This window comes from Choloepus didactylus, chromosome 6, assembly GCF_015220235.1.
Source record: "Choloepus didactylus isolate mChoDid1 chromosome 6, mChoDid1.pri, whole genome shotgun sequence".
In the NCBI taxonomy this organism is placed as follows: domain Eukaryota; kingdom Metazoa; phylum Chordata; class Mammalia; order Pilosa; family Megalonychidae; genus Choloepus; species Choloepus didactylus.
The window spans coordinates 110,497,679-110,519,906 of record NC_051312.1 but is presented as its reverse complement, the minus strand read 5'-3'; the positions used below and the strand labels follow the sequence as shown (position 1 = coordinate 110,519,906).

At 39.8% G+C, this 22,228-nt stretch overlaps 1 protein-coding gene across 1 annotated transcript in view; it reads right to left on the bottom strand.

Moving 5' to 3' along the window:
- AMOTL1 (angiomotin like 1) overlaps positions 1 to 22,228 on the bottom strand; it is a 96,821-nt gene that overhangs the window by 53,625 nt on the left and 20,968 nt on the right. The window contains exons 4-5 of the mRNA XM_037841159.1: positions 21,780 to 21,924; positions 19,934 to 20,023 (exon numbers count right to left, since the gene is read on the bottom strand). Coding sequence (XP_037697087.1) covers positions 19,934 to 20,023; positions 21,780 to 21,924 — 235 coding nt within the window. The remainder of the gene's footprint in view (positions 1 to 19,933; positions 20,024 to 21,779; positions 21,925 to 22,228) is intronic.

The following is a 22,228-nucleotide window of genomic DNA, read 5'->3' as shown; positions in this document are numbered from 1 at the left end:
CTTCTCTAGGAGGAAAGGGGTGGGGCCCTTTCCATTCAGAACCAGACCCCAGAGCTTGGGGGAACACGGCCATACCTCCTCACACCAGTCAAGAATTATAGGCTAACAGGCCTCACCTGCTGGGCAGAAAAGTACAGTGACCCGAGGCATCAAAGGGTGGAGCAATTTTCTAAGACACACCCTCAGGGAAACCAGATACTGAATATTTCTTCCCTCTGGGACCTGAGCCTGTTCTGGTCTGGGAAAACCTGATTTGGATAACCAAGGAAACCATGCCTAGACAACAGAAAATTACAGCCTACACTAAGAAAAACAAAGTTATGGCCCAGTCAAAGGAACAAACGTACACTTCAACTGAGATACAGGAATTTAAACAACTAATGCTAAATCAATTCAAACAGTTTAGAGAAGATATTGCAAAAGAGATAGAGGCTGTAAAGGAAACACTGGGCATGTATACGGCAGAAATCAAAAGTTCAAAAAACCTACTAGTAGAATCTATGGAAATGAAAGGCACAACACAAGAGATGAAAGACACAATGGAAGCATACAACAGCAGATCTCAAGAGGCAGAAGAAAACACTCAGGAACTGGAGAACAAAACACCTGAAAGCCTACACGCAAAGGAGGAGATGGAGAAAAGAATGAAAAAATATGAGCAACGTCTCCGGGAACTCAAGGATGAAACAAAGTACAATAATGTACGTATCATTGGTGTCCCAGAAAGAGAAGAGAACGGAAAGGGGGCAGAAGCAATAATAGAGGAAATAATTAATGAAAATTTCCCATCTCTTATGAAAGACATAAAATTACAGATCCAAGAAGCGCAGCGTACTCCAAACAGAAGAGATATGAAGAGGCCTACGCCAAGACACTTAATAATCAGATTATCAAATGTCAAAGACAAAGAGAGAATCCTGAAAGCAGCAAGAGAAAAGCGATCCATTACATACAAAGGAAGCTTAATAAGACTATGTGCGGATCTCTCAGCAGAAACCATGGAGGCAAGAAGGAAGTGGTGGGATATATTTAAGATGCTGAAAGAGAAAAACCACCAACCAAGAATCCTGTATCCAGCAAAGCTGTCCTTCAAATATGAGGGAGAGCTCAAAATATTTTCTGACAAACAGACAATGAGAGACTTTGTGAACAAGACACCTGCCCTACAGGAAATACTAAAGGGAGCACTACAGGGTGATAGAAGACAGGAGTGTGTGGTTTGGAACACAATTTTGGGAGATGGGAGCACAACAATGTAAGTACACTGAACAAAGGTAACCATGAATATGGTTGAGAGAGAAGATGGGGAGCATGTGAGACACCACAAGAAAGGAGGAAAGATAACAACTGGGACTGTGTAACTTGGTGAAATATAGAGTATTCAACAATTGTGATAAAATGTACAAATATGTTCTTTTACGAGGGAGAACAAGCAAATGTCAACCTTGCAAGGTGTTAAAAATGGGGAGGCATTGGGGGAGGGATGCAATCAGCATAAACTAGAGACTGTAACTAATAGAATCATTGTATTATGCTTCCTTTAATGTAACAAAGGTGATATACCAAGGTGAATGCAGATAAGAGGGGGGGATAGGGGAGGCATGTTAGACACTTGACATTGGTGGTATTGTCTGATTCTTTATTCTACTTTGATTTAAGGTTATTTTTCCTTTTGCTGCTTCCTAGCTGTCATTTTTTTTTGTTTCCTCTTTCTTTTGCCTCTCTACCTTCTTTGACTCTCCCTCCTGCCTTGTGGAAGAAATGTAGATGCTCTTGCTTAGTATGAGCAGAATGTTCAATTAGGATGAACTTAAATGTTTGGAAATGAACAGGGGTGTTGGTAGCAAGATGTGAGAATAACTAACAGCGCTGAATGGTGTGTGAATGAGGTGGAAAGGGGAAGCTCAGAGTCATATATGTCACCAGAAGGAAAGTTGGAGGTCAAAAGATGGAAATGTATAAAACTGAATCCTATGGTGGGCAATGTCCATGATCAACTGTACAAATACTAGAAATCACTTCATGAACCAGAACAAATGTATGACAATACAATTAGAAGTTAATAATAGAGGGGCATATAGGGAAGAACTATATACCTATTACAAACTATATACTACAGTTAGTAGTATTTCAACATTTTTTCATAAACAGTAACAAACGTACTATATCAATACTAGGAGTCAACAATTGAGGGGGGTTGGTTAGGGATAGGGGAGGTTTAGAGTTTCCTTTTCTTTTTTTCTTTTTTCATCTTTCACTTTATTTCTTGTCTGGAGTAATGAAAAGTTTCTAAAAATTGAACAAAAATTAAGTGTGATGGATGCACAGCTGTATGAGGGTACCCAGGGGCAAGTGATTGTACACTTTTGATCTTTGGATAATTGTATGGTATCTGAACAATCTCAATAAAAATGGAAAAAAAAAATTAAAAAAAAAAAAAAAAAAAAAAACAGACCAACCTAATTCTGTTCAGGCTCCAAATCCCATATGCCCACCCGGTGATGCATAACTAGTCTATTTTGGCATCTGCTTCTGTACCATCAAGTATCTCCCTGGCACTTCGGGAAGGTACTTGCTTCCTTCAATATAGATGGGATGGTATTAACAGAGTTAAAACAAGAGGAGGCAGACCCATCCAACAAACTTCCAAAATGCCAATGACTAGAAATCTCATTTTGATAGCTGAGACTGACCTTGGGGGTACAGTCTCTCATGACCCTCTAAATAAAGAAACTTGAAGGACATGACCCAAGAAGCCACAGACTAAGAAAAAGACTGAGTTGGAAGATGAGGGGAGACGTGGCTAACAGCACACGGGCCCTCTCTGTGCCACAGCAGAAGCCCAATATCCAAGATAGATGGTTCACTGGGAGAGGGCCTACAAGAAGCAAATGCTTCCTAATCTGGAATTCTCCAGGGAGTTAGCAACTTTCAAGGTTTCTGCCAAGCCAACACCCCATTTCAAAGAGCTGTCTTCTACAATATTCCATCTATAGAGCCAGGGTCTGGCAAGCATTATGTTCGTCTTACAAAGCCTTCCAGGGGCTCCCACCCACCACTCCCTTCCATTTGATCAAACCAGAAGGATCACCTGATGCAAACTAGTCCAATCAGATTCTCTTCATTTGGGAATTTGTAAATGGGAGACTGGAAGCGGTGGGGAAACAATCGAGCTCCTAGGCTGGGCTGCCCATGTTCCAGCATGTGCTTGGGAGAATCAGAGAAAGCCACTCCATAGAGAATGAAGAATCAAACATATGTCTATAGAAAGGTGAGTGACAGTCCTCGGCGAGGAAAGAGGGAGAGAGAGCCACACAAGCACAGACCCCTAAATACAGACCACACCGTGATTCTCAAGGATTTTCCAGCTCTGGCCCCCAGCCCTTGGGAGGACTGCCCGTACTTTCTGCCTGTGGCTCCACTACACACTCACATGTGCCTAAAACACAGTCCTCTTTCTTGGGCTTAACCTAGCTCAACTGAAAAGATCACTAAGATGCTTTCTTTTATTTCTTTACAACTCTACCTCCTTCCCCAGCAATAAAGGACTTGGTAGTTTGGTGACACCTTAGGACGATGCTGGCCAACACCTAGGGTGGCAATCCTGGTAATTAGAAATCTTTCCACAATACCACTGAAGATGAATTCCCTCTTATGAAAAGATGTCCAAATTACCGTTTGCCATATTATCCCTCCCTAAACTTCCTCCTCCTCCTGTTTCTTCTTCCACAAGGACCCTTCAGCCCTGAGGTCCTGCCACCATTTCCTGTTAATACTGAACAGATGTTAGGGAGAATTCTATTCCAAGGGTCAGCTACAATTTATGGGGTAACTGAAGAGTCAGAGCCATTTGGAAATCTTTGCTGACACCAAAGATAATTTCTTTTTCCTGAGGTTGTGAGAGTAGAAAGATGATATGAAGGTATTTTATTTATTCCATTATCTGCAAAACTATTTAAGTTTATTCTGCCTCAAAAATACTCCACTCTTAACATCTGCCTTTACTTCCTTACCCCAAATTGAGAGTCAAACTGACAAACTCAGAAAGAGACACTAGAAATATAATCCAAATTGAGCACTATTTATCATAGAAGCATGACCTATTCACATGAGGCTTATTTGATGCACAACAACATGAAAGAAGATTTACTTAAAATGCTACACTTCTTATTTCAGAAATGGTTAGGTGATAAAAAGTTGACACCATAAGTTGCTGATTGTTTTTTGTTGTCTTTTAAAATTTGTTGGTAAAGTTTATCAGGTAAGGAACTTTTTTTTTTTCCAGAAAAAGGTCTTAGACTTTATGTAATCCTTGTCCTACACTGCACATTGCCATGGTTTTGCCAGGCAACTCAAGACACAGGTTGTGAGTGGTGGGTAAATAGGTCTACTAGCAAACCCAGGAAAGACCCAGTGAGGGCCTGCTTTAAACGGCTGAGAGGGAACTGTTTTTAAATGAGTTCTGTAATAGGGAAAATTAAGAACAGGAATTCAAACCAAACTGTGTTCTGCAGAACTCTGGGGGAGAAAGAAGGGAACAGGGAGAGAAGGGATGTCCAGACCAAGTAGGAGGGGGTTTCTGAGGACTGCACCCCCGACTCAACCAGAAATCTCTCAGCCTTTGGGGTTTCACCTACTGGGATTCCAAGTAAGTTTTCTTCTGAGCAAGAGTTCTGAGTTTGAAAGCCACTGGCTTAGACATTGGAAAAAAAAAAAAAAGACTCATGGAAATGGCTGTTAAAATGCAGGGAAAAAATCTTTTGGAGAGGTGAATCAATTCCTACAGAGTGAGGCAAACCTGAAGTGTGAAGGGTTTATTCAAACTCTGTCGCTAAAGTTTAAAAGGAAAATAGAATTTCACTACGGCAGCAAAATTACTCTAAAATACTGGTTTTCAGGGCCCATCCTAAAGGCTATATCTTTCAACAAGCTCTTCTTGTTTCCTTCAACTAAACAGATTTCTCCCACATCTGAGAAGTCCCCACCCCATCCCCACCCTCATTTTTGGGGAGTGTGCCAAGTCCTTACCACATCCTACTTTATATTCCAGGTAGTGGCTGATAACCTGCCTGTCTTATCCTTCCTATTGGGTTGTATGCTCCTTGAGAGCAGGGATTAATCCTTACTTTCTAGTACGTGTAAATCCTTTTAACTTTGCAGGATTCTAAGAATCTAAGATAGCAGAAGTGTTTAATATGTGAAGAGATATGACACATGCAAACAAAGATTTATTGACTAAGAACATGCTATTGAAACACGATCTAATTTTAACTTAGTCAATAAAACAAAATTTTAAAATGACCCATTAAGTAGCTTTCAAATCCTCATCACTGGAAAGCCACAAAACCTAACCATAATATCTTGTACTGGTCTAACGTAGGAAAACAATACATTTTGGTAAAACATTACTCTCTCTATTGCTCTTCAATGTCCAGGCCCCAACCTGCATCTGTAGCACCAGAATAAAAGTATCTCAGATGTGATTTGGTAAAATATTTATTTCAATATCCACAAAATTCTAACTATAATTTTTTCTAGTCATTCTTCATATTTCATTTTAATTCTAGATATTATACACTTAGGTATAATTCAGTATTTTTCCCCCATGTATCTAGTTTATTACATATGTAGCTTGCTAACTTGCTTGACTAAATATACACTCATTCATCCAGCTCAGCTTCCAAATGTACTGCTTGGCCTCCCACTTTATTTTGGTTTACTTGAAATAAAAATCAACTGCTACTTCTATATCACTGTTGACTGCATAATAACAAATTAGAACAATGACTTAATAATGCCATATAAATATAGTATGTACAGGCCATATGGTTTAAACTACATGCATATTCATGAATCAATCATAAACCAAACTTGAAGACATAAAACTCTCTAACCACCGCAAAACAGAAGTCCCTTTTGCCTTCTCTTCTCTTAATACAAAAAGATGAGCACCAGATCTGGGTACAACAAACCAATAACCTACCAAACAATTTGGCTCCTCATGCTGAAAATCATAAAACCTAGACATAATATAAAGAATGGCCTTAGAGTACTGAGAAGCAAACATGAGCAAACAGATTCTGGAGGTGAGCACCGTTTACTTGGAGAAGGGGAGATGAAGAGCTATACAAGCTCAGCAGGTTCTATATCTCAACTGAGATGGTTGTTATAATTCATCAAACTATACGCATAAAATATGTGAGTTTTACTATATATGGGTAATAGCTTAATTAACACAAATATTAATATATATCATTCACATACGTGTATAAAAATATATAACCCATGTTCTTTAAATGACCCCTTTGAATGGCAGATATGGCCTAACATTAACAAAGCATGGCTGGGGAAATAGTTATATCTGGGGAAAGAAGTGGTTCAATGTAGGGTTGATCGGGGACAAAAAAATGAGTTGCCTGCAATTTTATTTTCTCTTCTTTAACTTCTACAATCCTTCCCACTGTCATTTTAGTAACTTGCTTTGAGCAGATCCCTGGTTTCTTTTCCTTCTACCAAACCACAATCTTTGTAAGCAAAAAGAAAATTAGTAGCAGATGTAAGCTTACTTCTAATGGTCTAAGACCAAACTTTCTGGACTTACAACAAACTTTTCCCCTTCAAAGTTCTGATTCCATTAAGATACAGCCCTATGTTTTCACTATGATTCAGGAACCAAAGAGTTTCAAAAATTAATTGTAAGAAACTACACCAGAGAGTTACCACTTGATTGGGTCTTGGCTGCCATTTCTTCTTTATTTTTTACCATCCAGAAAACAGAAAGTTTAATTTTCACAGACATTTTGGGAAAATTTCTTTTTAAAGACTCTAAGCTCTATTCTGTCGTTGTGTCTTCGTTTTTTGTTTTTGTATCTAAAGAGGATATACTGATTATCAAACAAGGCCTTTTATTATAATTGGCTTTGGTTCAAAGACAGATACATAAGTCAGAAACTCAGAATGTTAATTCCAGTAGTTAGAACTCACTTGAGGATACCTGAATACATTACTACTAAGTCACAGTACTGGGCTAAATAATTTGCACCAAATGAGGCCTGCACAAGAATTATGTCCATTTACTAGTCAGGATTCCCCTCAGTGTAAAAATATGAAATCTTTAGTTACTCTAAGAGCCCAAAGAAATGATCTTTGGGAGAAGGGGAAGGAAGAAATAACAAAAAGGAGGCTCTGATTCTAATTGTGGTTTAGACATTAAATACCTATGGGCCTTGGGGAAAACCACCTGATTGGGTCTTGGCTGCCATTTCTTCTTTATTAAAAATGTGGATGCTACACTAAATGAGCTCTGAAATCATTGGGAATCCAACACTGTGACATCTTACATTACAACCTCCTGGTACACAGGAGGTGGTTTCCCCATGGAAGTTCAGTATGAGTTTGGGCTCCAGAGTTAGACTAACCTAGGTTCAAAACCTGTCTGTTCTCTTCAATTAGTGATATGAATGAAGCAGATCTGGTTAAGACTAGCCAGAGTGAAACTAAGATGGCGGCTAGGTGAGACAGGGCAAAAAACACCTCCATGAAAAACACTAGATAAAAACCAGAAAGTGACCCAGAATACTGGTTACAGCGATGCGCCAGCTGGACGAGGTCTGCTAGTTCCACAGGGGCCATATGCTTGGTGAAACTGGGAGTCTGCATTCTGAAACGAGTGAGTAAGCTGGCTGGAAGACCCGCAGCCGCGTGGCGGTCTGGGGAAGCCAGGGGTTGGCGTTTGGAGACCTACTGGCTCTTTTTAAAAAAAAAAAAAAGGGAAAGACCCAGGAGCGGCTGGGCAGTTGCAACAGTGGGAACCACACAGTAAAACACAGCAAGAGGGGGCTGGGCTGGCCTCTCAGTGTCTGGCCTGGAAGATAGCCCACTGCAGATACCCTTGGGGCCGGGGGAATGGAGGGGAGAGCCAGAAGCAGAAAGAAACCCCGCAGCTAGCAGCCAGCTCCCCAGAGGGCTGGATAAACTCCTGCCCAGGGCTGTGCCCCCAACCCAAATCCCCGCCAGTGGTCCCTGAGCTGGGAAGGAGGAACTGTGCGAGGAGGGGGGTGTTGAGACGCCCCATTCGGCCATCTTTGCATCAGGCTGAGAGCACCCCTGCACGGCCCAGCAGCCCGAGGCTTCCCTTGAGGGATGGCGCACACTGGTGACGTAGCACAGCATTCCCTCGGCAGAGGTCCTGGAGGATTGCAGCTGTGGGAGAGGGGGGGAACTCGGAGAACCCAAGGACGCTACGCCAAGTCCTGTGGTTTGTGGGACAGCGAGAGAGAGGGTCTGGGGCTGAACTGAAATGAAGGCTTAGACTCTTGCGGCGGCCTTGAATCTATGGGAACCTGGAGGATTTGAATATTAAAGCTGCCCTTCCTCCCTGGCCACCTGTACACACACCCCACATTCAGGGTGGACGACTCCAGCAACACACCCAAACTGAGTTCTCCAACTGAACCCCACAAGAATCATTTCCCCACACATCACGGGGACAAGGTGGAGAACTGACTTGAGGGGTATAGGTGACTCACAGACGCCATCTGCTGGTTAGATAAAGTGTACGCCACCAAACTGTGTTTCTGAAAAATGAGATTGGTATCTTTTTTTTACAACTTGAAAGAACCCTATCAAGCAAAGCAAATGCCAAGAGGCCAAAAACAACAGAAAATCTTAATGCATATGATAAAACCAGATGATATGGAGAATCCAACTCCAAACACACAAATCAAGATACCAGAAGAGACACAGTACCTGGCACAATTAATCAAAGAACTACAATCCAGGAACGAAAACATGGCAAAGGATTTAAAGGACATCTAGAAGACCATGGCCAGGATATAAGTGACATAGAGAAGACCCTAGAAGAGCATAAAGAAGACATTGCAAGAGTAAATAAAAAAATAGAAGATCTTATGGAAATAAAAGAAACTGTTGGCCAAATCAAAAAGACTCTGGATATTCACAATACAAGATTAGAGGAAGCTGAACAACGTCTCAGTGTCCTACAAGTCCACAGAACAGAAAATGAAAGAACAAAAGAAAGAATGGAGAAAAAAATTGAAAAAATTGAAATGGATCTCAGGGATATGACAGATAAAATAAAACGTCCAAACTTAAGACTCACTGGTGTCCCAGAAGGGGAAGAGAAGGGTAAAGGTCTAGAAAGAGTATTCAAAGAAATTGTTGGCAAAAACTTCCCCAACCTTCTACACAATATAAATACACAAAGCATAAATGCCCAGCAAACTCCAAATAGAATAAATCCAAATAAACCCACTCTGAGACATATTCTGATCAGACTGTCAAATACTGAAGAGAAGGAGCAAGTTCTGAAAGCAGCAAGAGAAAAAGCAATTCACCACATACAAAGGAAACAACATAAGACTAAGTTGTGACTACTCAGTGGCCACCATGGAGGCGAGAAGGCGGTGGCATGACATATTTAAAATACTGAGAGAGAAAAATTTCCAACCAAGAATACTTTACCCAGCAAAACTCCCCTTCAAATCTGAGGGAGAGCTTAAAATTTTCACAAACAAATGCTGAGAGAGTTTGCCAATAAAAGACCTGCCCTACTTCAGATACTAAAGAGAGACCTACCAACAGAGAAACAAAGAAGGGAGAGAGACATATAGAGAATTTTAACAGACATATATAGTACCTTATATCCCAAATCACCAGGACACTCATTTTTCTCTAGTGATCACGGATCTTTCTCCAGAAGGGACCCATAAGCTGGGACATAAAACAAGCCTCAATAAATTAAAAAAAAAAAAAAATTTGAATATAGTCAAAGCACATTCTCCAACCACAATGGAATACAAATAGAAGTCAATAATTTTTTTAACTGTAACTCCACTATAGACTTCCTACATGATATAAAATACACAAACTCTAAGGACAAATCAGTGGTTTTGAACTCAATGTAAAATATGTAATTTTAGACAACTATATAAAGGTGAGGGAATGGAGGAGTATAGGAACATAGTTTATTGTGTCCTATTGAAGTGAAGGTGGTATCAACAAAAAACAAGATTGTTATGGATTTAAGAGGTTAATTTTAAGCCCCACAGTAAACACAAAGAAATTATCAGAGAATATAACCATAGAGATGAAAAGTAGAGTATGGGTTAAGAGAAATGGGGGAAGGGGCAATGGGAAGTTAAGAAATGAGTGTAGGGTTGCTGTTTGAGGTGAAAGGAAATTTCTAGTAATGGATGGTGGGAAAGAGCATTACAACATTCTAAATATGATTAATCCCACTAATGGAAGGCTAGGGAGGGGGTTCAATGGGAAGATTTAGGCTGTATATATGTTTCCACAATTGAAAAAAAAAAAAACAGACAGTCTAAATAGATGACAGTTGAATGCCAAGGATGAACTTGGATGGGATTGGAGGATGGAGGACAGGAGGCTCAAAGGGACACAGTTGAGACATAAGGAAAAGGAAATATAGAATGTAAGCTTTGTATCATTGTTGAATCTCCTGTACTTCTTAGCTGCGCTTAATGGGATTGCATAAAAGAATGTTCTTGTTCATGGGAAGTATATACGTGAATTATAGTGTATGTTCAAGGATGTGTGCAGCTAGCTCTCATATGTTCAGAAGACAGAGCAATAGATGATGGATGATAGATAGAGAGGGAGGGAGGGAGGGAAAGAAATAGCGATGTGACAGCATGTTAAAGTTGGTGGATTGGGCTATTGGGGGAGGGGGTCAGGGTATGATGGAATTCTGTGTATGGGGTTAGTATTGTTTTTGCAACTGTTCCTATAACTTTGAATTTATTAAAAAAAAAAAAAGACATCAGCAATGCAAAAGCCCCACTCCTTCATTTTATGGGTGAAGTAATGCCCATAAACAAATAGTTCAATGGCCAGAAGTCTACCTTTTGTAAAATAAAGGATTTGCTAAAAAAAAAAAAAAAAAAAAAGGGAGTGAGAAAAAGGTATACTATGGAGGGCATAAGGCAGTGGAGGGGTTTGTGGGGGCCTAGAGGTTATACCATCTATTCCCATAATAGAATATGAGAAGTGGGTCAGTGGCTTGGAGAATAAAGGAATGAAACATTAAAAAAAAAAAAAAAGACTAGGGCAAACCGGGCCAAAGGGTAAAGGTGGAAACTGTGTTTTAAAACTTCAACTTCCATGTGAGATCAAGGGAAGAGATGTCTATTTGGTGCAGGATCTATATTTTCTAAATAGTGTAACTCTACAGTTGGTTTGTTCAAACACCACAATTACATGGAACTTCAAATAGGAAGTGAGATACAGTAGGTTAGTATAGGTTAGAGTGAAACAGCGACACATCCCAAAGTAATTTGGGCAGAGAATAAAAAATATATTTACAGCCCTGAGGAGCTGGGGGAAGGTGCAGAAGTGTTGGACTTCCTCACCTGGACTGGTGTTGATGTTGTCACAAACATTGGGACTGGCGGTTTGATGTGCCGAGCCCTCAATCGTGGGACTTGCCCTTATGAAGCTTGTTACTGCAAAGGAGAGGCTAAACTTGCATATAATTGTGCCTAAGAGTCTCCCCCTGAGTACCTCTTTGTTGCTCAGATGTGGCCCTCTCTCTCTCTAACCGAGCCACCTCGGCAGATGAACTCACTGCCCTCCCCACTACGTGGGACCTGACTCCCAGGGGTGTAAATCTCCCTGGCAACGCAGGATATGACTCCCGGGGATGAATCTGGACCCGGCATTGTGGGATTGAGAACATCTTCTTGACCAAAAGGGGGATGCAAAATGAGATGAAATAGTTTCAGTGGCTGAGAGATTTCAAATGGAGTCGAGAGGTCACTCTGGTGGACATTCTTATGCACTATATAGAAAACACCTCTTAGGTTTTAATGTATTGGAATAGCTAGAAGTTAATACCTGAAACTACCAAACTCCAACCCAGTAGTCTGGACTCCTGAAGACGATTATATAATAATGTAGATTACAAGGGGTGACAGTGTGATTGTGAAAACCTTGTAGATAACACTCCCTTTATCTAGTGTATGGATGGATGAGTAGAAAAATGGGGATAAAAACTAAATGACAAATAGGGTGGATGGAGGGGATGGTTTGGGTGTTCTTTTTTTACTTTTATTTTTTTACCTTTATTCTGATTCTTTCTGATATAAGGAAAATGTTCAGAAATAGAATGTGGCGATGAATGCATAACTATATGATTGTACTGTGAACAGTTGATTATATACCATGGATGACTGTATGGTATGTGAATATATTTCAATAAAACCGAATTTAAAAAACAAAACAAAACCAAAAAAACCTGTCTGTTCTACCTATCAGGTGTATGACCATGGACAAATTACTTAACTCTCCTGTGCCTCAGTTTCCTCATTCATAAAATACCTGAAATACCTACCTCAAAGATTGTTTAGAGAATTTAAAAAGATGATGTACTTAAAGAGTACTTGGTTCATAGTTAAGTGTTCAATTACTGTTTGCAGTTGTCACTGTGGTTAAATTGCCACACCCAGGCTTGCCTGGACCCAGGACCTGAATGCTAGATTCAGGGGATCAAACCTGCAACTCAACCTGAGGATGAACTTTTTAATCATCAGATCAACAGCCTCTGAAGACACTGTCACTCACAGTGACAATTACTGGGCCATGGTTCAGAGGAGACACGCATTTCCAGTGACCAGACTCATGACTATAACTTATTGTCCAACCTGGATATCCAAGATCTGCAGACCTTTTCTCACAGGAGGAGGCCTGTGATAGGAATTATGGAACCAGAAGGAGAGGCATCCCTAAGACACACTATATACACACACAGGTAACCTTCATGGCTAACCACAGCCCTGTTTCCATCATTGCCAATTCTGGATCCTCACTGGGTAACTAAGGTTGGTGACTGCATTTCTGCATGTCTCAGTTTATCTAAAATGATAATAATCATGTTCCCCTGATATGGAGCGATGTAAAAGATGAATGGAAAACTCTCCTAGGAAAGAAATTAACAATTATATTCTGACTTATAAATTAAGGTAATTCACATTAATAAGCTATTCTAGGACATACTTTTGAAGTTCTTCTTCTTACAATATTTTCTCCTTTTGCTGAGGTTTCTTTTTCTTTTTCCCCTTCCATGACTAGTACCTAGAACACAGGTCAGCAAACTACTACCTGCAGGCCAAATCCAGCCTGCAGCCTATTTTCGTACGTAAGGTTTTGTTGGAATGCAGCCAGGTCCATTTGTTTGCATACATCCACAGCTGCTTTTGGGCTATTAGCTACAGAGTTGAGTAGTTGCAACCGAGACAAAATAGCCTGCAAAAGCCTAAAATATTTACCAGCTGGTCTTTTACAGAAGGAGTTTTCTGACCCATGGCCTAGAAGACAGCTAGTTCATAATAGGTAACTAACAATTGTTTCTTTGAACAAATGAGGATAAATGTTTCATTTAAGATACAACAAATATTTATACGATGCTTCTAAGTGCCAGGCAATTGTGCCAGATTCAGGAAATAGACAGAGTTGGGGCTACAATGGTGGAGTTGACAGACAGAGCCCTGACTCTATGGTGCTTATGGTTTAGTAGGGGAGGCCAGAAAATAATTATCCAAACACTTATGTAATTACAGTTGTGATGAGTGTTTAAAAAGGAAAAGTATAGAGTACTAGGGGAGGATATAGCATAACTCAAGAAGACCTCCCCTGAGGAAGTACCATTTAATTTAAGCTAAGACCCGAAAGTGGATTTCCTGGTTCTGAATCGTTAGGGAAAGTGATGGTTCCCTGATACTACATGACATGCAAATGGATTTCACTATGTTTTTCAGTCTATGATTATTCCATCCTTCTAGGGCAAGAAATAGGGATGGGGATAAAGTTTCATGAGCAACTCTTCTGTTTTTAAGACAGTTGATTTTCCAACCTCCTAACATGGATGCCAAACAAATAAATAATTTTAAAACCAACGACAGGAGAGTCATAACCTGTGTTCCCTTGTGGAGACCAGATATCAACATATGACCAAGAGGCAGTTCTGCAATCAGCTCCAGTTCTTTAAGCATGGAAAATCAGAGCCTAAACTGAGTAACTTGAATCTTCACACTTGGGGAGAAGATTTGATGGAATATAAACAGATGCCCTGCAGCCTGTATGCTCTTCTGGCTGTCATATAGGTTTGAGGTTTCTCAGCGCTGCCTGTCAAGTTTGATCAAGTGGGCTTAAGCACTCACACGCTTTATTTTTGAAATTCAGCTAGGCACAGTTAGCCATGCAGGCATTCCTTGGCAACACAGCCTATTCCCTCTCCCTGAAAACTGGCAGGTCTTTCCAAAGCAGGTGAGTGCTGGAACAGATGGAGGAAGGATACACAGTGGTAGGGAGAAGCACCGCAGAATAAACTAACTTTAAAAAAGCCTTCTTCACATTTCCTATCTCTGGTTATCCCTCATAGCTCTCTTGACTGAATTAGTAGATTTATTCCTCTATTACTTTAAAGGAAATGGACATCCAGGAAGATTAAGCATCTGACTTCAGGTCACTGAGCATGTTAGTGAAAGAAAGAATTACAAGACACAGCAACTGATCCAAGACTACTTGCTTGAGCCTGTGCCTACAAAATCCTTGATTCTTAGAGTTGCACAGTCCTACTAAATTTAGGGGTCATCTTTAAGGAAACTCAGTTAATTTAAGGCAAGATAATTTTAATATGAAACAATGCCACGCTGGCAGGATTCACGGACAATGTGGAATTCGTTCCCTTTTGCCCACAACGCTGCCCTGTTGTGCCCGGCACGGTCTACGGATTGGTCAGTGTAAGCAGGGTTGTGGTTGCTATGAAAAGTTTATATACCAGTCAATTCTCACCTGCAACATATCCACATCAGAGTAAAAGAGAAGAGCCAAGGGCTCCAAAAATTAACCGTACTCATACCAATTTCCTTGAGAAATATTACTGTTCTTGATAATGAAGGATTTCCTTGGCTTGGATATCCTCCCACCAGAAGAAAAGGAAGGAGGGAAAAGGCAAGGCGGAAAAAAAAAAAAAAAAAAAAAAAAAGAAATATGAGCATTTAAAAACTCCTTCTATTCTGAAACAGTTCTTTTAAATATTTTTGCCCAGTGCCTTGAAATAACTTAGTATATCCAGGGGTATCTTCCAACAAGACTGGGGGATACTGAGTTAAAAAGAACATTTTGATTAAAATGATGCTGCATGAGGAGAATTTCAAGCATGTCATTTCTAGGATTTTCTACTTCTATTCATTTTCTCAATGAACATTCATTGAATGTCAGGTACATGAAGACTCAAGGTATTTTAGTGGGGCTGGGGGCAGGTATGGGGAAAGAATGGCTGTAGCTCTCCTTCCACCTAGCGCAGGAGTTTGAAGCAAATAAATCATGACCACACATGTATCAGAGCGTCAGAGAGCAGCACCGAGGAAAGGGAGCCCCGAGTTAGCAGGACTCTGAAAGATACAGGTCTGCCCACAGAGGAAGACGTAAACCAGAGCACGTGCATGTGACAAAGTTCAACAGCGGTTGATAGAAATTCACAGCACGTGATGTCATCAGCCTCAATGAGGGTTCAGAATAATCACCTTATGCTCTTTGTGGGTTAACAGAATTAATGTTTATGCCATAATTTCTGCTTTGTGTTTCACATGAGACCTTATAAGAAATACAAAAACCAGAGGGATCTTCTTTTAGGAAATTATTTTAGTCTCTTTTGCATTCCATAAGAAATGGAAAATCAAGGTACTTTAATATTCATGGGTAAAATGATGATTACAAGACAAGATGAAAATGGCAACTTATTTTTATTTTTAAAACAGTGTGGTCCCTCAAATTTTTTTTCTGTCAATTTTTAAACCCATGAGATTTTTAAGGAAATAAAATCCAGAGACTTCTGACTCATTTACACCCGTTATTTATTAATATATTGTTTTATATGAATCACCGATTGTCCAAGAAACCTGTTTTTCTTAAAGAGGGATACCCATTAACAACCAGAATTTAACTTAAAAAATAAACAAAAGTATAACCAGGTATGTTGAACCTGGAGTGCCTAAAAAAATCCCAAAGGGTTGGAAACTAGTCCAGTGTATCCTTTAAAAATGACTTGGTTTTATCCAGGACTAATACAAGCATGCCAGAGCTAATCAGGCGCCCGCTCAACCCAAGGACATAATAAGGCCCTGAAGACATCTACTAGAAACCCCAATAAAATGAAATTTCATGTCTACCAGTCTAGTATCCCCACATCTAATGGTTTATTTTTGGCTTTCTAGCATAAAGCTGATAGGAATTCTGCAGAGTTATCAATTTCAGAAAGAAATGATCAAAAAAGCTTCACTCCCTAAGAAGACATAGCTAAGAATAAGGCACATTCGCAGGGACACTGACTTTTGCAAACTGTATGTGTGTGTGTGTGTGATATATATATACACACACATATACATATACATGTATCACAAACAGCCAAGAAAAACAGGAACCTCATTTAAAGTAAAGGGCAAAGAACCCCCATTTTCACACAGCCAGACTGAACAGGAGTTGGGGAGAGGCCCTATTTGGCAGGAGCAATTTGGCTTTGACATTACTGTCCTATAAACTGTAAAAATATTTGGCAAGAACAACAAGCAAAAACAAAACAAAAAGCTTTAAATTCTTCCAAAGAGAGCTACGAGGTGACAGGGAAAAAAAATTCTTCACAGTTATCAAACTCCTAAAGTACCTAATTCCACAGGATTTTTCATATAGACAAATCTCATGACTAAGGAAGGATAATAACCCTGTTTAATATTCCTTTAGATTTTCAGAGTTAAGTGATTACTACCCAGGCAGTCCACCGAGACCTTCATTAGACTCAAGCTTCAGAACAGAGAGTTCAGCCTCTGAAAGAAAACGACCCTGGGCAGCATGGAAATTTGAAAATCTAGTTAGGAAGGAGCTCCTTCCTCTGTTAACTGTGAGAGCTTTCTAGGCCCACCCACACCTTGCACTGCAAGAGTTGCTTGGGTGTTCTTGAGCCTGAGCTCCTTGAATACCTAGCAAAAAGCTGAACATGTTACTCTCTACTTCCTTAATCCATCTAACTTTTCTGTTAGCCAAGTTGGTTGTCAGGGGCTTCACAACTCAGCCTTAGCTCCTTGGAAACCACTAGTCACTACTTTTTGCTGCGCAGTCTTACCTTTCTTTTAGCCAAGAGCCAGAATGGCAGAAGACTCAATTGAAAAGCATGGCCTCCTCTTGAGTGGGCTGTATTTATAAATATAATTACCAGGGATTTTAAATTCATTCTAATAATAGCATTTCTAAAAGAATACACAGATAATTGAACACACTAATAACTATGAAGAGAGGTAGTGATTCACATGTGCCATTCTGTACTCACATCTCACACGCCAAAATGAAAGCCTGACAGAGCACACCACCCACTGCTAGCTTTCTGGGTGTCTCTGCACCTACTGTTATACAGTACCTGCTTTCTCAGTTACAGGCCACAACACAAGATGATTCAACATGCTCAAATTGTAACTCATTATCTAATCCCAAACCTGCTCTTCCTGCTTATTGGAGAAGGGAGAACATCCATCTAGCTGTCCCAGACTCACTCTTTTCTCCTTCTCTGACTGCCATAGTCAGTTGGCACCAAATCTTACTGATTTGTCACTTGTTTATCTATTCCCTTTTCTCTATCACAACTTCTACTGCCTTAGTTCAGGGCCTCTACATCTCTTGCTCAGATACTAAAATACCTACTAACTATAATTAATCTCTTTGTCTCCATGTTAATGCCTCATGAACTCCTCTACTTCTCTGCCTCCCAAGCTAGCTTCCAAAATATTACCCTTGGAAAACAATAAAATCATAAATGTATCTGAAGAAAACACAGGTGAATATTTTTATAACCTTGGAGTGTAAGAGGCATGACATAAAACCTAGAAGGCATAAATATGGCTACTTAATTTTCTATAACATAAAAATACCATAATCAAAGGTTAAAGTCCAACAACTGAGGGAAATATCTGCAACATTATGGTAAGGAGACATGCTAATTTCCTTAATATACAAAGAGTTCTTACAAGTCAATCAGAAAAATATAATATATCTGCAAAATTGAAATAACATCTTAAGTCTATCCACTTGGCTACTCAGGAAGAGGAAAAAGTTAATACAAATAATTATAAAGATGTGAGCAAGACACAAAGTGTCCTGTAAAGATCAGGTGTAGAAAAACTGGCTAGATATCACCGTTACCAAACTTGCTTCAAATATCCTGCCTGGATTCAATTACATTACACATCGACACCGAGATACATTTAGGCAGCTGAAAAATGCTTCTGGACTCTCTTGTGCATGCCTTCGGAACACAGACAGGACAAGTTTTCACTAAATAAATCATTTTCTGTATAGCTAGAAGGGCCTCTGCCTAATTTTCTGATATTTTAGCTTTGAACCAGGAGGCAGAAGAGTCTTCAGAAATATTTCTGAGCTCACACAACACCACACTATTATTCCATCAGGATCAGTCTGGGTTAAGTGGCCAGAACAAATGCCCATCAGACTATAATTACTGGCTTCTCCATTTTGATCTGAACTAAGTGATCAAACAATATCCCCTGGCAAGAAGGCAGAATATCAGGAGAGGGTCTAAAATTGATGTAACTGCCACAAAGACACCTACTCTACCTAAACATACTATCATCCAGAAGTAGTATGTCAAAATTTTAAATGGAAAAGACAGAGGACTCATTTTTCAAATTAATGCTCAGATGACACTGTAAATTTACTGCACCCATAAGAAGAGATAAATTTTTCTATAAAAGTGAATACTTCAAGGTGCTGATATAGCTTTTTATGCGAATCTGGAACACACAACAATTCACCTACTACATGACTTCAAGACAATCTGAGGCAAAAGCCCTAGTTAGTATTACTAACCAGTTGCCAAAAAATAGAATTTAAAAAAGAAAGCCAGGAATAATCAAGAAAATGCAATCATGAATAAATTGGGGGGAAACAAAAGGGCCTAAATCCAACTAAACCATATTGGAGGAAATTAGAAAATTTATTCTCCAACCTTTAAAATACAGGCTGTATTGAGGGATCCAAGAATCAGAACACCACCATCATAAAATGGATGGCTAGTACCTGAATATATTACTATTTTCTGTTATAACTGTCTCTAGTTTGTGAGCACTTATTTATACTGTTGATGTTTATGAATCAGAAAGACATTCAATTTTCTAAACTGCTTTAAAAAAAAGGTACATTTTAAATTTTCTTTCTTATGCAATGATTCTGCAGAAATTAAAACTCGACCAACGGTTTTTCAAAATCCATTTGAGTCCATAATTTGCTGCTGATAAAATTCAAAATTAGTGAAATTTTCTCCTAATAAATCCAGAGACATAGAAAGCCACTGTTCATTATTCCTGACTGAAATGGGCTCAATGGTTTTTGGAAATGAGCATTATGCATGGCACACACTCAACAGGATATACAACGTGGTCATTTATACAGCCCGCATGCTGGCAAGGGGCAGCCAGCCTAAAACTGGCCAATCCAGCAAGCACAAAATATGCCGAGAGAACCCAACCTCACCACTAGGACTCCTTCCCTTTCCACTGGAGAAAAAGAGTTGTGACTTTTATTTAAAGTAGTGAGTGAGTGCCAGGAAATACTATAATGCTGCTGGTCCTTGGAGGGTAGTTTAAACAGAGTGACACAGAAGGGTCTGTAAAAGACAGAAGAACAGCATAAACATTACTGAAATAATTTATATCTACCTCAGCTCTGCTTCTAGCAGACCTAACACAGGGCGTCATCTGAAGCACAAAAGTATGCTAAATTAACAAATGAAAAACAACACAAAATCTGCCTTAAAATTAATATGAGTCTTTCCTCAGGCCCCAAGTTTTTAAAAATACCAAATAGAGGATAAATAAATACAGAGACTCACTCTGGGAAGCGTAATGCCCCTCTGCAGCTTTGTCTTCGTGCCCATCGTACTCCCTGCTGGACAGTTGCCTGTTGGCAGTCTCCAGTCGATCTATACATAAACAGGAAATGATTAAAAATAAATACACATCCAACCAAGAAATGAAAAGGATGCCAAGAGCTGGGGAGAGGAGATGCTCAAGGAACAGCCAAAAACTAAACAACTCTCAGTGAAGGAACGATAACCCCACTCCAGAACATTAAAAGAAAAGTCTTCAGAAACCCTGCTCCGGCAGTAGGCCACTAAGATTCTGATACGGTTCTCAGAAAAACCACTTCATTGCCTATAAGGCCAGAAACCTGTAATCAGAAGTTCTTGCAAATGAGTTTAGTCTTCTTGGCCACAAACCCAGATTTGTGGTTTAACCTTGACCAAGAACCCTGTATTTTGGCCAGTGACTGCTATCTGAATCTCTGAATAAAAAAAAAATTAAAATAACAAATAAATATATAACAACAAAAAGTCAAAGTGATCTAACAGATGAAGATGCTACCCAGTAAGTTCTATGTTTGCTCAAACCACTTGATAAATCTTCATTTAGTCAACCGAATAACTCAGCTCAATGAGTATTTATTGAATGTGTAGGATGCCCATCAAAAAGGGTTTATAATAAAAGAATAGGTAGCATCTTGCTACTAGGGAGTACTAGTACATTGAGTGTTCTGACATGTAAGCTACCTGAAAAAGGGTTTGACTGAGATGGAAGTAAAATTTTATGGGTAAAATCATCCTGCACTTTGGAGGTTGTCAGAATACTGTGGCAGGCGGCCCCCGTCTTTCAGGGAGCATATAGGTCTACTCAACTGTGGGCTTTTTTTAAAAAAAGGGAAGAAATATATCTAAGCTGTGTCTTCTATATATGCTGTGCTGGTTTGAATCTATTATGTACCCCAGAAAAGGCCATGTTCTTTTAATCCAATCTTGTCAGGGCAGACCTACTGAGGGTGGGATCTTTTGATCACATTGTTTCCTTGGAGATGAGACCCACCCACAACTGCAGGCAGGATGTTTTGATTAGATTATTTCCATGGAGAGCCAACACTGCCCATTCAAGGTGGGTCTTAATTAGTTTACTGGCATCCTCTATGAGAGGATAAAAGGAGAGACATTTTGAAGAGAGCAAAGAGATGCTAAGAGACAGAAGCCCAGAGACATTTTGGAGAAAACCACAGAACCCAGAAGCCGAGCCCAGCAGAGAAGGATCAGCAGAGCCAGCCATGTGATAGAGGAACTCCAGATGCAATCAGCCTTTCTTCAGAGAAGGTATCTACCTCTTGATGCCTTACCTGGGATATTTTCATGGTCTTAGAACTGTCAATTCATGAATTAATAAACCCCCACTGTAAAAGCCAATCCATTTCTGGTATTTTGCATAATAGCAGCTTTAGCAAACTGGGACATATATCAGGCAAGTGTTAAGCATTGGTTTTCAAAGAATTCCACCAAATGGCTCAGCTTGATGTAGAAAGAATTGTATACCCAACATCAGCCTTTTCAAACATTCCCATTTACATAGTCACAAGTCATTGTTAAGAACTTTTAAAGCAAGAGGGAGCTGCACACATGCTTCCTCCTTGAACAGACTCCTGCATACTTCCAAGATTTAATGCTGCAATGTACAACCTGCAAGGCCAAAAAGAACAATTTTGCTCTTTGAGCACCACCCCCTCTCCCAGGTGGATGGGATTTACAAAACTATCTAGCATGGGCAGAATAGCACCTGCGGCAAAGCAGTTTGGACCTGAAATCAAACTGTTAGCTACGTGGGCAGTTTAGAGTAGAGAGAGCTGGATAAAACTTGACATGCCTCGGAGGTCTCTGTTGAAATCATGAAGTCTTCTAATCTCGCCTTCCAGCTTGTTTCTCATCGCCTTGTCCAGAGACTCACGCTTGGTAGTTGATTTGACCAGGCTCTCATAGGCTTCTGAAATTCTCTGAAGTTCTTTCTCAAACTAAAAGAAAAACCTGTCATTAAAGGAGGGCTTTGACATTCACACCAATGCCTTAGAACTACTAAATCTTTGACATTTGAAGTGTGAAATCTGTATTTTCATTGCCTTCTTTCTGCCTTTCCAGTTTCATGTCTATTAAATCGCATAATTGATTTTATTCCATCTACCCTCTAAGGGCTACATTAGGACCCTGTGAATAACAGATTCACAAGTCTGTCCAGACCATCTGATGTCCCTTATAAAAGTCCCTCTGTGCACATATGTGGAAAGGGTGAATCTAAACATGATTTAAACTACTTACATT